The sequence below is a fragment of the Rhagoletis pomonella genome, unplaced genomic scaffold (genome assembly GCF_013731165.1).
Source record: "Rhagoletis pomonella isolate Grant_MI unplaced genomic scaffold, Rhpom_1.0 Rhpom_scaffold_03928, whole genome shotgun sequence".
Lineage (NCBI taxonomy): Eukaryota > Metazoa > Arthropoda > Insecta > Diptera > Tephritidae > Rhagoletis > Rhagoletis pomonella.
Window position 1 is genome coordinate 1 of NW_023462479.1, and position 18,774 is coordinate 18,774.

Here is an 18,774-nt window from a genome sequence, read left to right on the forward strand (position 1 = left end):
TGCACTTTCCTTGCATCTGTTATATATGCTTAAATTTTGTATATACACAAATATGTACATACATTCATATGTATGCATATTTCAACATACCTGTGTGTACTACTTGGCGTATGAGTGACCTGGGTGTGGTGCGCGCTGATGACGTCAACTTGTCTGCCAAGCAGCAGAAGTGGGTGAAAATTTAAAAATAAAACTTAAAATAAAAAAAAAAATAAAAGAAATAAATAAATAAATAACAAAGGAATGAGGAATCACAACAAATAATCTGCAAACAAAAGCAATTCGCGTTAACATAGCAACATGTACCAATTTTCATGAAAGGGGGAAAAAAGTATGAAACAAAACGGAGGGTGTTGAGAGGAATTCTTAAAATTTAGGAAAAAAGAATAATAACAAAAAGATGGAAGCAAAAAATTCTGACAAATAATAACTAATGAACATAACAATGCAAAAAAATTTCATGAAATCGAGTAAAAACGATAAGTAGAAGGCGAAAGCAATAAATAAAATTTAAAATTTTAGGAAAAAAAATAATAAAAACAACAAATTTAGAAAAAAAATTCTTCTTTAAGAAAGAAAAAGATCTATGAAAAGCTACCGGAAAAAGTTAGGGAAAGAAAAAATAATGAAAAAATATTAAAAAAATTTACGAAAAGTAGAGAATAAATAAAAATAAAAGAGTAAAAAATATAAAAAATATTTGAAATTCTTGTCATTAATCACCGGAAATTATTTTCCTCGCTGTTTTATTTTTTTTTTTTATAATTCCCCATTTGTTCAAATTAATATTTTCAAATTTTTCATATAAATATACGTGACAGCTGCAAAAATCGGGCATTCGATTTAAAGTCAACAATTACTGCATATATCTATATATATAAAAAGAAGTTACATTTCCTTGGTAATCTTATAACTCAAGAACCGCCGAACCGATTCCCACGGTTTTGCATTCGTTGGAAAGGGCTCGGGCTCCGTGAGGTTTGTAGCAAAGAAAATTTTTAAAAAATGACTTTGGTCTCGAGATATAGACCAAAACGTGGACCTGGGTAACCTTGGGTGTATTTGTTCAATATGGGTATCAAATGAAAGCTGTTCATGAATGCTTTAAGATTGAGCACTTTTCATATAGCTGGGTGACTAGGGTCTCGAGATACAGACCAAAACGTGGACCCGGGTAAACTTTCTCTGTATTTGTTTAATATGGGCATAAAATGAAAGCTGTTATGTCAAAAATATGCGGAAGCAAATAAAAAAAAAAAAAAAAATTCATGAATACCGTTTTTGTGAAAAATAAAATTGTGTAATGCGGACAGTTCTTTAATCTTTTTTAATATAAAAATTAATATAAAAATAAGTAGGGTTTTCCTTCCTGACGCTATAACTCCAGAACGCACGAACCGATTTCCACGGTTTTGCATTCGTTGGAGGTTTATAGCTAAGAAAATTCAGGAAAAATTTCAATAGAAAAGTATATGGTGTGTGAGTATCCCTCACGAAAATAAGTATGTTTCATTTAAAGTAGATGGTGCCGGTGCGTGAAACATTGTTTAACAGCTATTCATTGTACTTTGCTCAGTTAATTTCATGTGACACTAGCGAATACCCGGCGTGCTTCGCTGCGCCTTAAAAGTAATTTTGTTTTGTTACTCCCTCTCACAACATTTGAAAATATTAGTTAATAGTGCTGTACATATTTGTATAGTAGGGAGATTTTTTCAAATTATATAAATATACGTTATTTGAATATTGAATCAATACACGTTTGAGGAAAGGGTGCGATAGTAGACTCCAGTTATAAGATTATAAATTAAATTTCCAAGAGAAAGTCGGTTCTTTACATATTTTCTAATTACCTTCGAAAATATATTAACTCAAAAAAAAAATAAACAATGCTTCATAGATCGATTTTTTTTAATCTAACTTCATAAAGTTCTTTAAAAATATTTTGTAAATGAGGCCATAAGAGCTTAGGGGGAGAGTTACAACACAAAAATACATTTAAGGCGCAGCGAAGCACGCCGGGTAATTGCTAGTATGTATATAAAAATGTATGCATACATACATAAGTATCCCTTCGGAACAACACGGATAGAAGAGAGATGCCTAAGTAGTAAATAGTGAAAAAACCCATAGGTATTTAGGAGTTACTAAATACGTAAGTAAATAGAATTGAAGTATTTAGAGTGGAAAAATAGTAAATCAGGCAGTGAATTGTAGAACCTACTGAATTCTAAAGTACTATGGTATTTAGTAAATTTTTCAATACTAAACGGTTCAGAAAAAGAAAAGGTAATCGATAATATTTTTAAAACTTGAGTCGATAATATTTTTTCGAAACATTCGCCACGTTTGTTTTTTTTGTTCTTTTCGGAATTCCCGGTTTCACTTTTTTTTTCTGTATAATATTTTTCGGTACCTTTAGGTATTTTTTTCGGAATTTTTCTAAATTTTACGGGACGTTTTGGGGGTTTTGGGAATATTTTACTTTAGTACTAAGAACTTAGCATTTTGTAAATATGATTTTGTCCGTTACTGACTTTCAGGAAGAGCTTTTGTCAGTAACATATTTTCATTGGAGTTGTATTAAAAGATCTTCCATTCGAAGGCAGGCAAGAAGATGGGCCTGTGAAGGAACGAAAGTTAGAGCATGTTAGCAGCAAATCATATTTGGTCTCCTTCATTATTTTTTTCTTCTAAGAGGAATTAATCAGAAGAATTTATCGAATAATTAATCGAATTCTCAAAAGATCAGCAATAAAAGCTTCTAAAAGTGTATTTTGGAACCAACTTTCGTTATTGTTTGTTAAGTTTGATTCGGACACAAACCGGTTGCGGCGATGTGCCACCTTAAGTAAAATTTTTTCTTGTTGAAGGCTTCGTTTTATCCGATTTTGCCGGTTGGTATATTATCTTATATTTGTTTGTATGCGGCATTGGAAATCAACTGCTTTCCTGGCGCCGCAAAAAAAAAACAACAATAAGTCAGACAGCGCAAAAAGCCAAAAACCGGCATTATCACGATCGCAAAACAGTTTTTATTACTCTCTCCCATTCAGCCTCTTTACAGTCTCCCTCTGCAAGCGTTGGCTCATGCTTTTGTTATTTACTCATTTATTTGTTTATTTTCCCTGATTTGCTACTTTTGCTACAATGTAATTAAATTTTCTTTCACAAATATGGGCGAACGCACGGAGATGTGATTGTACTGCGCCTCTGAAGATTTCCACAATATTAAAAGCGCATCTACATACATACGTAAATATGTAAATATGTAAGTGAGATCAATGAAATCTCGCCGCTAAATAGCCTATTTCGACTTCAAGGTTTTCCTTTCTGGCAGCAGCCATCTGGGCAAAAGCGCTCATTAATTTTGTGGCGAGCAAATGAGCAACCGACAGCCTCCACTCAGCCATACAAACCGCACTCTCCGCATATAATTCTGTTGCGACCATTTTCGAAAACGTTTTCGAATCTGTTGGCGTTTTTCTACAGTGCAGAGTAGTGGACGTACATATGTATGTATGTACGTTTTGTCGGCAGATGTGGCTGCCTTTGCCAAGCGGTTGCCTTTTGCCTAGTTAATTTGGAGAGTTCTCTTTTACTAGCGCGGTCGCATTTCTTCCACGGAAACCTTTGACGCATTTTTTAATCCCAAAAACTACAAGACATAAGCAAAAAAAAAGAATAAACTTTTTTCTCAAACGTTGGATTGTCGCAATTGTTTAAAAATACGTGCACGTTTTTTTCTGTTAAGGCAGAAAAACGCAAATCTTAGCATTTTTTGAACTATAAATTTTCGTTGTTAAAAGCAGCACAAGAAAATCCCAAGTGTTTTGTGTTAAAATTGTAACGCAATTTCCGAGTGGCTGACCGCGTGGTCTTTGCACATAAATTTTGCGTGTTTCAACGACGGCATTTACATATATCAAATAAGCCCTTAAATCACTCAAACTTTCTTCAAATCTTTCTAATATATCCACCATTTGTCTCTCCCTTTTTTCCTCTCTCTCGGTTTTTTGCAGATTAAACGACACCCTACGCGAAAAGGATCGTCAGGTTGGCAAGGATCTCGAGGAGATCGAACAGGTCTTCCATAGCATCTCGGAGCTGCAAGATAAATTCAACGCTCTACTCGAGCAGATACAAGAAGTACACGCCTTCGACGAACATATCGAAGCCATTGAAAAGTCGCTCAACAATTTGCAACAACAAGTTGGTAAGACAGTTGAGGCAAGCACCCAACTGATCGCCAACACCAAGGAACACTATCTGAGCAAACAAAATTTGGTACCAAGTGATATCGCACAGGAGTTTACAGCATTAGAGTTGCTCTCCGAGCGTGTACAGGGCGCCATGGAAACGAAACAAAAGGAATTCAAGCGAGCCAAGACTGTACGCACCGAATATCTGAGTGGCGTAGATGAAATCCAAAGATGGCTGCGTCAAGCGGAAGTGCAAGTGCAAGATCGTACACTCGCGCCAGCGCAAATGAAGGAATTGTTGCATCGCATCAATCAGGAAATCACCGGCATTTATGAGCGTTTCACAATGGTTAAGACAAATGGACAACTGATTATCGATAATTGTCGGAATAGTAATGAGAAACTGCTCGTACAATCGACGATCGATCAGTTGGCGCAAGAATTGGGACAAGTACGCTCATGGTTGGATGAGAAGAAACAACAAGTCGGTGATAGTTTGGATGCATGGACGAGATTTATGAATTTGTATCAAATTGTGATGGCGTGGGTGGTCGAGAAGCGCACCTTCCTCGATCAGACAATCGAATTGCGTACACTGTCCGAGGCGCGTAACAAACTCAATGACTATGCAGCGGCTGTGAAGAGTATTAAACCGATTGTGAAGCATTTGAGCGAAATGGATAAGGAATTGGAACATATTGGACAAGTGACAACTGTGGGTGATCTCAAGGATAAATTGCAAGAGGCTGAGGATGCCAAGGTTTCCGTGGAAGCGGTGCTGCTGGAAAGGGTAGGTGGTAGAGGAAGAATAGTAGTGCTATTAGAAGAAGCAGAAGTAAATTAAAGGGAAGAAGATAAAGAAAATGAAGTAACAGAAAAAGGGGTAGAAGAAGACAACTTCGCGTGGTTGCGTGGAAGGTTGTTTTTTGAAGATTGGAAAGGTATAGTTCGGTCGGCATTTGTAAGTATGCCAGTAAGACACGCAGCATTTAGCGGGTATAGAAAGTTAACAATGGTTTTATCTCTTCGAGTAAAAATTTTTATCATCATGTATCAATTTTTCCGTTTTTGGTGAGGTTAATTTTTTGTATCACCAACTGTAGTTTGGAACTTTTGTTTGCCTCCAAAAAAAAAGACAACAACAAACCAATCAAGTCATATTAAAAAATTAAGGAACAAAAACGTTGTCACATAATTAAAAAAGTTTTATAAAAATCATAACACTAATGCAAGCGGAGCTTAAAAATTTTTTGTAATCTTTTTAATTTTTGATCAGTACAAACACTGTGTTCCCACATTTTTAATAACTTTTTATACATTTTTTTAGATTTTTATATTTAACGTCATATTTGACCTTTTTTGTATCGTGAAATAAAATTTTAGAAATAGCGCTATTTTTTGCTGATAATTCATGACATTAAATAGTACTTCGATAAAATTTAATAAAAAAAATATTAGTCTGAAAAATATCAGATATGTCGAAAAGTCACAAAGAAGATACAAATTTCACAAAAAAACTAATCGCTCATCAAAAAATATTTTAAATTTTATTTCTGTTTTGAAATAATTTTTTTTTTAATTTGCTTCGATAGCAAATCTTTGATTGATTAAAAAATTGGTAACATACAAAGGAAAAAGATAAAATAAATGCATTATGATTTTTTGTTTTTTAGTTGCAAATTTTAAAATTTTTGTTGCATATAATTCACATGCTTTTACTTGCCGGTCATTATTTTGATGGATAAATATCGTGGCTTTTTATTTTTCGATCAATGCTCATGAATTAAATTTTTAATCCAAATTTATTCAACTACCAACCGATATATCGATACATCAGATCAGGATTGTAAAATATGATCAAAAGTATAATAGACTGAAATATCGATAACATACGATCGCACAAACAAAAAAGTTTATAAAAAATAAATTTGGTAATTACGATTTTTTTATCGATTATTTAAATTTTTAAGAGTATGTAACGAAAATTTTTTTAAAAGAAACAATGAACTCAAAAATCGGCCATATTAAATGTTTATTTCGATTATCTCAACCACTCAGCAAATATACATATATATCGATCGATAATTCGATAGCTTAAGTTTGTCGACCAATGTATTCTGAATTCGCCAGATATGATCGAAAAAAGCAATTTCATTTAAACCTTTTTTCCTATAAATAAAAAAATTTTTAAAAACCAATATACAACCGAACCTTCGAAAAATTATGCCTCGAAAATAAACTAAAAAATCGCGATCAGATATGATGAAAAGAACTTGAAAGTGAAAAATCATTGAACTCGAAAATTTTTTTTTATTATAAATTACAAATGTTCGAATTTTTCACTTTCCTGCTCAAATTGTTTTCTTAATTCAAATGTTTTCAATCCCTATACCGACGTCAGCTGATATCAACACATCGCTTCTTATTTTTTTTAACATTATTCTTTGTATAGGTTTGTAAAAATTGTAAAATATTGATTAACCTTAATCGAAAAATTTTAATTATCGATAAAAATTTATCGAACAAATTTTTAGGTATCGATTATGTGTTATAAAAATAAAAAATAATCGAGGTTTCAAAAAATAATGACATCAGATCAAACAATCAAGAGAAATTATAAATATTTTAAAAACAAATTATTTATATTAAATTCCGAATGAAAACCTGCTAATCAAAGTTTATGTGACAATACATGGCGCCATTTCTAACTTTTTATTTTAAATATATAATTTTTTTTTTAATTTTGAATGGTAATTTGCTATCTTTCTGCTGCGAGTCGCGCCTCCAACGATCGCGAAACTTGAGTTTCGGAAAATGTTTTGTTTCGCACCAAAAACCTTTACTTTTAAATAATCCCGATTTTGTCCTTCCCCTTTCCCAAATGTACAGAATTCCCTACTACAAGAAGCCTGCGAAGAATGGGATCAATGTGAACGCAAAATCAAGGACATACGCAGCTGGATAGACAAAACGAAGCAAGCATTGGATTCGCCACAGCACAAGAAGAAACCGCTGCGCGATCAATTGGGCTACTGCGAGAAAACGCTGGCGGATATTAATGTACAGAAGACCAAATTACGCCTATCTATCGAAAAATTGGAGGTGAGTGTTGCGTGATTTTTATTGTCTTCGCTAACTTCCAAATTGCTGCAGAAGTTTACCTTTCTTAAGAGCTAGGAATCACAAAAATTAATAAGCGAATTTTTTGTCTTTCTCTCTCTTTCTCTCCCCTTTTCTCTCTCTCTTATTTCTGTTACACTATCCGCAGGTGCACTTCCGTAATGGTATGGGTGGCGATCCGCGCCTAAGCGAAAATGTCGATGATCTATTGAAAATCTTGGACGGACTGGCGGAATTGGTACGCACCAAAACCACTAGTCTCGAAGAGACGCTCAATCAGATCGATATCTATCAGCAACAGATGCAAACATTGCGTCAAAAGATCATACAAGAAGAACAACAATTGCGGCTCGTAATGGCGCCCACGTATCTGCCACATGATCGTGAGCGTGCATTAGCAGAGCAACAGGTATGTAAACGTAACAGGCAGGTTGTTAGTTAAGTGCATACATACATAGTTATTTTCGAATACTTATTACCAGTTATTTTAGTATAAAATTTCATATATATATGTAAGCAGTTATTAGCAGCTGTGAGGCAGTGAGTTGTTAAGCTCTTCTGTTATTAGGACACACAAATAGTTGTTGTCTGAGAGTTGGCAGCTTAAAAAAAACTTTAGGAAAGGTTTTTAGAAATCCCCCTTTTATTTAGGTATTTGTTGTGCTCTCTCTATCTTTACTTCTCTTTCACATTCTTATAAGTGTTTGAGAGCCTCGAAGAAGTTGAAAAGAAAGCACAGTTTATTCATTGACATTGAATTCATTATCGCAAAACATTTGGTGCTGTTTATTTTCAATAACCGACCGACTCTTGTTAGCAAATGTTAAAGAATTTGTAATTTGACTAACACACGCACCCCCTCAACCCTACCCCAAAGAACCCTCTCTTTTTAAGTAACCTCTAGCAGCATTGTTATTTATTAATTTTTATTTTTATTTTTTTTTTACTTTAGTAAGCTCAATAGTTTTTATTTATTTATTTTTCTATATTTGTTTTTTTTGTCTACGAAATCGCTGAGTGGCAAAATGCTCTGCTACGCTAAACAAGTTGCACGGTGGCTGTGAAGTTTTTTTAAATTGGCAATAAAAACAATATATATTTTTGTGGTATACAAATACCTCGTTTTGAGTTTGTATTTGTTTTATTTGATTAGCATTTTATTTTTTAGAATTTTTCGAGTTTTCTTTTTTATTTAAAATTTTTTTTTAACTTCAAAAACAATTTTAAATAATTTTGGTGTTACAAAAAGGGTTTATTTTTTATTTTCTTATTTGATCTTTTTTAAAGTTTATTAATTTTTTTGTTTTTTTTTTTAATTTTTTAATCTTTTTAAATTGATAATTTAGTGTAATTTTATTTTTTCCAATTTTCTTTAATACATATTTTCAAACTGTTTTTTTTTAATTTTTTAAAATTTCGTTATTTTTTGCTTATTTTAATGTTTTTGAGTATCTTCAGTTTTTTATTATTTGATTTTTTTTCTTTAGTTTTTACATTTATTGCACACATTGAAGTCATAAGCAGATTGCATCTGCACGTCAGTCAGCTCATCATTTCCTGCGTCATTTTATGGATTATTCATTGTTTTTTTTTTTGTTTTTTTGTTTCTTATGATTGAGTGTATTTGTTGCCATGCCACTATTCATTTGTATTTTAACACCGTGCAGCAACATTTTGTTCATACATCATTTTGTCCATACATTCATCTTCTCCATTGATTCATCGTCTTGTTTTGGTACGCGAAAATTGCAGAAAACTATGACGAGCTTTTTTTAAAGCCTTCGCCGCTTTTAGATTGTAAATTTTTTGCTACCAGTAAGTAGGTAACGGGCTTTTCTCAGACTTGTAAAAGCAATGTTTCTAAACTAAAATTTAAATTTTCTAAAAATTTACTTTATGAAGCTTTTTTGAGCTTTCCGTTGTAAAGTGTTAGAAACTGTTTTTTCTCTTTAAAATTTCTTTGTCTTTTTTAGAATCTGCCAGAGTTTTTTTTACAGCCATACATTCAGAAAAGCTACACCTAAGAAAGCTCTTTAACTACTGCCGCACTTTTCAAAATACCTAGTCTACTTAAAAGCTCGCCAAAGCATTTTCTGCAATTTCAATGCTGAAAACGACAAAAACTCATGCAGATAAAAGGGCTTAAAATATATTTTTTGCCATAAAAAAATTGCTAATTTTTATACAAGAAAATAAAATTTTCAAAAATATTAAAAAATAAAAATAAAAGAATGTAGAAAAAATGTTTTATTTAGTAAACTTCGCAGAAAAATTAAAAAAAAAATTTGGAGAAATATCTAAAAACTTTTTCAGAATAATTAAAAAAACACTAAAGAAAAACCTCAAAAATTTTCCAGAAACAATTTTGATTTCTTGCACAAAAAAAGTTTTGCAAAAAAAATTAACCAAGTTTTACAGAAAAATTTTAAATAAAGTTTTTTATTCAAAGCGAAAACGTTGTTTTTTCAATTTTCAAAGCAATCAATTGCAAATTTTTTACATATTACAATTTTTTTTGGAAATTTTATTATAAAATGTGAACCACGTGAACCTAAAAATATAAATAAATATTACGTAGCAAACACGTGGCACCAATATATTTCGCTTAAAATTTTTGTAGATGAGCAGCAAATACATACAAACATACGTATATACATAAATATTTGTATGTAAAAATTTGTGTATTTAAAGAAAATTTCACCGAAAATTTGCTAAGCGGATGAAAATGCCTACATGACTGCCGTCATAGCGCGTATTTTTAGCCGCTTGTCTCGCAGTAACACATCGAATGTGCACACACATGTACATATTTATATGTGAGAATGTGTGTGTTCACCTTGAAGTCGCGCGCATTAAGAATAGCAAAATAATTATTTACGCACTAGTTGTGTGTCAAATTTAAAAATTTTTTAGTTTATTGTTTTTGGATTTTTACTCGTCAGAGCACAGTTGAAAAAAATATGAATCACTATATAATAGTGTACAAAAATTCCGAAAGATTAAAAAATGAAAAATGTGACAGGAATGTAAATTAAGTTAAGCTAAATTGAAAAAAAAACTGCTTCTAATTAAAAGTCTGAATAACTTTTTCATAAAATTATCAAAAGCACTTATTATTTTTTAGAAGCTTTTCGAAGCTTAATTTTTCAAAGCTACGTATAACTTCACAATTTTTTGTTGCTACTTCGTGTTTAAATATTTCTATTGTTAAGCACTAAAGATACCACGCTGCTCATTTATTTAGACTCTCTTGCGTTTAGATCAGTGTTGGCCACTTTAACGGCACGAGTTTAGAGCTTTGTTGAAGTTTTTTATATATTTTAAACAGACAGGCAGATAATAAAAGATCTTATTGATTAAAACTGGTGATGCCCTGAAAGCGCACAGAAAGCTGAAACAAAGCTCAAACAAGTTCGAAAGAGCTTTTAAAAGCTCAAAAAAAGTTCGAAAGAGGTTTTGAAAGAACCGCGTGCTTACGCACCTAACGCATAAAAGTTGTGAAAAAAAATAAAAAAGGTATAAAAGCTTAAAAAAGCTCGAACAAGTGTTTAAAAGCCCTACAGTCGTGGCACTTTTTGGCCGGCACTGATTGAAATATTGTCGTTAAAGCACCTAAAACTGCATAAATTTGCTACAAACACAGTGTTGCATTGACATCATCAGTATTGCAAGTTTTTCACGCACCCATACATTTTTCATTGAGCCATACATACATACATTCACTTATTCAATTATCCATTTACTTTTTTTAGACATTTTTCATTCATTTCACATACATACCTGCCTCACTTTTGTGCTTGGAACTTTAAAAGTGGTTGCGTAGTAAAAAAAATAACAATTATTTTCTGGTACTTTGTATTATAAATATAAGCGGTAGTAGTTCCTTAGAGCTTGATTTTGTCTAATAAAATACAAATTTTGAAATTAATGAATATTATTATTTTTATGGAATTTGGGTTTTCTTATGCATAACTCATCTGCACTCACGATTGGGTTTGGTTGAAAACGAGAAAAAACTTGCTCTCTCTCTCTCTCTCTTTCATACACACATATTATTTTAACTTCGTCTCTTTTTTACGCTTCATATAGTTTTCTTTAATTATTACATATTTATGCCTATTTTTATTCTTATACATATAAAAAAATGGTTAGTTTATAATTTTCGACATTATTTGACATTTCGTATTTCTTTTTTCTTTTATTTACATTCTCATTTTGTAACAAAACAAAAAAAAAAAATATGTTACATTTGGAACGTATACATATCTAAAACGTACATAAACATATAACTAAAAAAACAACAACAAAAATAAAACGTAAAAAACATATAAAACAAATGGTGTTGTTGCTTACTGAAATTTGCTACGATCGAAAAAAATGGTAAACAAAAATTGCGACGGTAATGGTACCTAATTAACAAAAAATTAACACATTTTTTACAAACACATGCACACACACACACACGCAAATATATTTTAAATGCTATTAATAAAAATTTTAACAAAATGCTAAACAAATTTTGAAAAAAATTCCCACAAAAATGCCAAATATTGAATCGAAAATATTGTTCTAAAACTAACCATTAATTCATATACTTAACTGACGCTTACCGGCTTGGTGCTACACACACCTACCGCTATCCGACTCTACTGCGTGCTTTCACTAACTCATTGTCATCCAATAAAAACAAAACCAAATAAAAAAACATTTAAAATGTTAATTCCATAACTGCTCTACGCTTATTGCTTTTAACTCATGCCACTACACCTAAAAATAATTAAAAAAAAAAAATTAAAAACATTAAAAAATGCTTATTGTCTAAACAAATAATTGCCTTCTTCCTCTGCTAAATGGTAAATGGGTTAATCTGTCTCACTCACGCGCTACTGCGTGTAAACTCATCTCCACCACCACCTCCACGTTCCTCTCTCTCTTCGTATGTATGCCTGTGCGTGTCTCACTCGCTCGCTCATTGTGCGCGTCCATGTGTCTCCACCATATGTCTCCTCCCATATATATATATGTGTGTGTGTTTGGTGCATATGTATTTAGGCATGTCGGGAGCGTGTTAAGAATCTTCATTCAAAAATAACTGCACGCAATGAGCGCATCAAGCTGTTGATCCATCGCGGCACACCGGACGATGCAGTGTTAGATATATAGTTTTAGGCGCCATAAGCCCGTCGTACTTCCACCACCACCTCACACTTAAACACACTCACACACGATATGCGAGCATCTTATGGCAGCAGAAAATAAACATACATTACTTACTACATAAATTTACTATATATAAATATTTATAATTTTAATAATGTATAGGAAAAAAGAATATTGATTATTTTAAATTTAATTTAAAGTTTCGTACCTAAATGTTAAAGTCTAAAAAAGAAGTTGTAGAGGATGCAAAAAATGTGCGCGCAGCGTAAAAAACTTAAAGCCAAAGAACACACTAAGTACTTAAGTATTCAATTACTTAAAGCGCGTACTTAGCATACCACAAGCCAACATATACAAATACAAATACCTTAGCTTATGTACTAGTAGCAGCCACCGCCAATGAAGCTACCATCAACACCAAATTGAATGCGCCCAAATGTAGGCAACGACATATGTGTGAGCGACACTCTAGCTGCTGCTGAGGCGCGCCGCTGTCAGACTCCCAATGTTGGCTGAGCGCATCGGCGGCGGCGAGAGTGTCGACACACTAACAGCTCTGTTTCCGCGCTAATGACTAGACTTAGGCCATCACTATAACTGCGCCTAAAATTATGACGCAGTATATGGACATTGTTTCACGCAGTAGTTCATGACAAAAACAATGACAGTTGTCATTTGTTAGAGCGCTCAAAATCAAGTTTTTGCGGCATATTTTTAGACGCTGTGGCGCTCAGACAATTGTCATGTGAACAGTTTTGTCAGTAGCTGTCGGAATAAGGCTGTAAATATGCTGGCGCTTGCGTAAGAAAAACTTAAAAAGTTTTAATTTGTTCAACACATTTTCCCCATAGCGTTATTGTAAACAGCCATTATTTATAAAGCAAAAAAAAAAAAATTACTTATAAAAATATTAAAAAACTCTGACATGACCCAAAAAAAAACAAAGCGGTTTTTAAATAAAATATATTATAAAAATGTATAAGAAAAAAAACATGCGTAGTTATTTCGAAACCCAGCAGCATTTTGAACTCACTTTCTTAGCAGCATTTTAGGCGTTTAGGCTAGAGTTTACTAGCGCAGTGTATAGTACTTATGTATATTCATTCAAAGCTCAGCTAGTTCAACATTAATCTAGAAAGTTTTTATCGTATTTTGAGGGCTCTTACATACATTTACATATGTACAATATCTATCTACATATTTCTTTGTTTGTTTGCGAAACCAAACCTCTAACATATTTGGCAAATCTCGCCCTTTACTTTTTTTATTAAAACCAATGCTAGACTCTGCGTACATCTATCGATGACATGCAACAGAAATACGATGTGATCGCAGCCTTATCATACACGCTGGATCCGCATTCCGTTGTTACCACATCATCGGCCGTGTCCATGCTATTGAAGCCATCCAAATTAGGCCTATCCTATGCGGAAGTGCTCTCCGGACATTCGAGTCCCGTGAGTTTTGCACAAACGGAAAATATTTTACATAAAAGTAAGGTACAAAATGCCAAACTTGAGACCACCACTACCATAACCACAACAACCAATAACAACAACAACGACAACAAAAATGTAGCCAGGCCAGCGGCTGTAAGCCATGAGCCACAAAGCGTACAAGAATTTGAACCTCAACAATATGAAACCACGCTTACCACCACCACGAGTCCCACGCAAGAATTGCAAGTGGAAGAGCCGCAAAGCGTTACAAATGAGTGGGTAGTGCACTCGTCGACATCGCCGTCAGAAGTGCAAAGCACGCAAAGCGAATATGTTAATGAGCATGGTGAGCGCGTCAATGAAAAGCGCACTGTGACCACACGAACGACCACTCAACATCTGACGCATAGCGCACAAGAAGCGCAGCAGCATGAACAACCCGAAATGACGGTAGGTGTATGGCATGAAGAGCATCAGCAACAAGAAGCCGCTTATCAGCCGGAAGCGCCACAGCCAGCAGCGCGCCAACAGCAATTGCAGGCGCCGCGCGAACCGCGCCGTGGACGTTCGCCTCGACGTCGTCAGCAACAGCAACAGCAACAGCAACAACAAAACGAGAGTGCGCAACATTACGCAGCAGCGTCACAGCAATCGACGCAGCACACGGCACGTGAAACGCGCGTGGCGGGTACGCATGCCTCTAATACCAGCACAGCGACCACGTCTACGGTAGCGCGCACTCACGCGCAAACACGTCAGCAGCAGCAGCAGACGCATCTACTTGCGCCCGCCGTACAAGATCGCATGCGTTCAAGCAGCCCCATTTGGGCGCCCGGCTCTACTTCTTATGCGGAAGTATTGCGCGGCATTGAGTTGGAACGCCAACGCGTGCAGGATGAACGAAGGACGCAGAATGCGCAAAGCGATAAGCCTACTGTTGTTACTACGCTCACGACAACAGAAACAAATGATTACGTTACGCCGGCGCAGGCGCCTGTGTCAACGGATTTGCGGCAAGAAACGCAAGCGCACGAAGATAAAAAATTAAATTTTGTAGAATTTAAGTCGGTAGATTTGCCGATGGATGTGCAGAGCACACGCACTAGCGTCAGCATAGAGGATCTAAATATTGTTGAATCTTCCACGCCAGATGCCGCTTCGTCTTACGCGCAAACATTTGTGGAATCGACAATGCCGCAAAACACATACATCGATAGCGCAACAGTCCCGCGCACATTTGTAGATACAATATCGGTAGTGCCAAGCACTTACGTTGATACAGCCACTGGTGTTCCTAGCAGTTATGTCGAAACGACTGCAACGGGCATTAATGTGCCAATGACAGCCGCCGAAATACAGGAAACCTACCTGCAGCCCGATCCACAACTCTACCAGAGTATGTATGAGAATATGGCTGATGCTGGTCAGTGGGGATATGCAGCAGTGCCTGCGGCGCAACAAGTCGCGCAAACCACCGAGCAGCAGTCGGCAGCCTCACAGAATTACTATGAACAGATTATACAAATGCAATATCCACAAGGTACGACGACCGGTCAAACGACCTACACTCAGTATCAGTACCAACCGACAGCTACGCAATATCAACTTATGACCGGCTACTACCCCACAGCGCCGCAACAGCCTGACGCATATCAAACGGTGTATGCCACACCCAATGACCAAACTCAATTATACTATCAGCCACAGGCGCAACCCTATCAAGAGCTGCAAAGTTTGGCCTACGATACACAGCCACAAGAATACTTAAGCGATTATCAGCAGACGCAAGCTGATCAGAGCGTGATTGACCAAGTAGTCACTACGCTCGCATCTATTGTGCAAAATGTCACTACCACGCAGACGCATGTTAACGCACAACAACAATATGTGCAAGAGTCTGGAGAGCAATTTGAGGCACAGCTTTATGAGCCATCGCCGTCTCCCCAGCAGTTTGAGCAACCAGCACAGTTGCAACCCTTCGAAGTGCCTCAACATGCGCAGCAATATGACCAAGTAACGCACACGCAGTTGTATGAACCACAATCGATTGAGGAGGACGAACCGCGCCCCGATATAACATTCGGACAATTCGAAGTGAATGAAATTGAAACGATACCCGCGGAAATCGTTGAGAGTCTACCAGCGCAACAGATACCACAACCAGAAGTTGCGCCGGTCTCAGAGCCTCCAGCTCCCTACACTGCGCCCTTGCAACCCATGGAAACTGTGCCAGCACAAGAAGTGCAAGATATGGCGCAAGCAGTCCAAGTTTCACAGAGTCCTACAGAGTTTAGGAGACAACCGAAAATACCCACAAAAGAGCCCACACATGGCACGACTTATGCTGAAGTACTATTTGGTATCCATCAAGGTGGAAGTAATGTTTTCCAGCCATCCAGTCAACAGCCACAGCCACAGCAAACGCAAATCCGCATTACAACAACCAAATATGATACAAATACAAATAGATTACAACAGCAAAGATTGACAACCAAAACTGCAACGACGACAGCAACGACCTATGCGACTACGACGACATCGAATAATAATGAATACAATAATCGCCGACCATGGAAGTCTCCTTCTCGGAATGCTGCAGCAGTTCAGAGAAGAGAAGACGCAACAGCCAACGTCGCTGCAGCACCAGTGCCGCAGCCACGTAAAGAGCAACGGCCTACAAGAGGTCAACGGACTGATTCGAAACAGCGACAACACAACGGATCTCCACCAGCCATACGCGAGGTGGAGACGCGACAGAAGCATGAAAAGCAAGAAAAACACGATAAACATGTTAAAACCGTGGCGGAGTCCACAACAACTGCGACCACCAGCAAATCTCAAAAGGACACAAAGCACACAAAAAGCGAGGGAAAGAAAGTGAAATTAGCTGCAGTTGTGCCTGAAATTCATGGAGAGACCACAACGGCTGTCGAAAGTGCAGTTATTGTGGGAAGGACAGACACAACTAGTCAGCAAATTAAAACAACAACCAGCGCTGCGCTTGAGCAAGAGTCCGAAAAGAAACCAGCAAAACCAAAAAGACAAAAGAAACACAAGCATTCAGGTGAAGTTGAAGAACCTGCAGAGAAGAAAGAAAAATCAGAAACGGTTATTGTAAAAGAAACCGTAAAACCGAGTAGCCCCGTCGCTGAAAAAGTTCCTGTTTCTGCTGAGAAGCCTGCAACTCCTGCAGAAAATTTAGTTCCTAACGCAAATATCGTTCCTTCCAGTGTAAAAGTCGACACTGTAAAGTCGAGTACAGTTGACTTCATAGCAAACGAAAGTCTAAAAGATATACCAGCCAAACCCGCAAGGAAGGAGAAATCGAAAGTCCAACGCAAACCCTCACCAGTTGAAACTACTACGGTAGTAGACGCGATTAGCGCAAACGTGGCAGCGCCAGTAAGCGCCGAGTCTACGCATGTCATAACGGCGAATGGTTGTACTACCACTACTGTGACAACAACAACAACAACCAAGCACACGACAAAGCGCATTATTACCAGAATCATTAATGGCCAAGAAGTTGCGATTGAGGAAGATATCGTTGATGATGAGCCTGCCGGCGAAAAATCAAATGTGCTAATCAGCGCGGTTGCCGAAAAACCTGAAATTGTTTCAGAAACTACAGCCAGCGCCGAAATAGTGGAGAGCAAGGAAAAACTGCAAAAACCGTCTAAGAAAGATAAGAAGAAAACTAAAGGCGCGAAAGAAACTGTAGCACTCGTAGAAGAAGAAGTGGTTACGACTTCAGAGTCTACACCCGAGCACGTGCCTGTAGTCGAAGCAAAACAAACGGAACACTTCCCAATCGAGCAGGTTGCCGTCGCGAACGTAGTTGAAGAAACCAAAGCAGAAAGCAAAAGCAAGAAAGATAAAAAGAAGTCAAAGAGTCCTAAGGAAACACCAATTCCAGCAGACACTGCTGCTGAAGAGAAACCCATGCAATTGCCAGAATCTACCATTTCTCAAACTACCGAAACTACAACCGTGATTGTAGAAAAACCTGTGACTGGGGAGTTTACAACGCAAGCGCCAACAGAACCCGATACTAGTTTGAAATCAAGCATAGCGCAATTTATAAATACGGAAAGGGAGAAAACGGAGAAGCCATCGAAGAAAGATAAGAAAAAGACCAAGGGTCAAAAAGAGCCTAAAGACGGGCCAGTTGAGCCTACGACGCAAACAATTAAATTGGTTGAAGAAACACCTTTTGCAATACTAGAGCCAGTAGTGGAACCTACTGAAACCAACAAGGTGGTTGAAGAAACACCTGTCGCGATACCAGAGCCAGTTGTTGTGAATGAAACAGCAACGAAAGAAGCACGCAAAACAGAAAGCTTTGTAGAGACCACAACTGTGATTGAGCATACATTATCGCCTGCTGAAGAAACTCCTATTGAGACTGTAGTGGATTACACGCCAGTCGTAGAGGAGAAAGCGATAGTTGAAAATACACGAGTTGCCGCCGAGAATGAGATCTCGACGCTGGTTGAGCAGAAAATAGTAGCTGAAGGGACGAAAGCGCAATCTGTCGAGGAGCAAGTCAAACAAGAAGCACCTGCTACAGTTGAGCCTACTGCAGAGTCCAATACAGAAGTCGAGACAGTAGAACTGCTAGTCAAGAATATTCAAGTAATGTCTGAAGACACACTGAAATCCAGTATACGCGATTTGATTGCTGCTGAACAGCAAAATGTAGATAAACCACAAAAAATGGCGAAGAAGGATAAGAAGAAGGCAAAGACGCCAAAGGAGGAAAACAAAATAACTGTTCCAACAGTAGAAGAGCTAAAAATAACTGCGTCAACGGTAGAAGAACCCGTTATCCACGTCAAGACCGAGGAATCGCT

The 18,774-nt window shown here is 36.5% G+C and overlaps 1 protein-coding gene across 1 annotated transcript; it reads left to right on the top strand.

Moving 5' to 3' along the window:
- Nucleotides 1–4,144: 4,144 nt before the first annotated feature.
- On the top strand, nucleotides 4,145–13,423 carry LOC118754456. The gene is made up of 4 exons (XM_036489332.1): nucleotides 4,145–4,992; nucleotides 7,092–7,304; nucleotides 7,471–7,731; nucleotides 12,375–13,423. Exons 1-4 carry the CDS (start codon nucleotides 4,354–4,356, stop codon nucleotides 12,483–12,485), a joined length of 1,224 nt encoding a protein of 407 aa, XP_036345225.1. The 5' UTR covers nucleotides 4,145–4,353; the 3' UTR covers nucleotides 12,486–13,423.
- The last annotated feature ends 5,351 nt before the right edge of the window (nucleotides 13,424–18,774 follow it).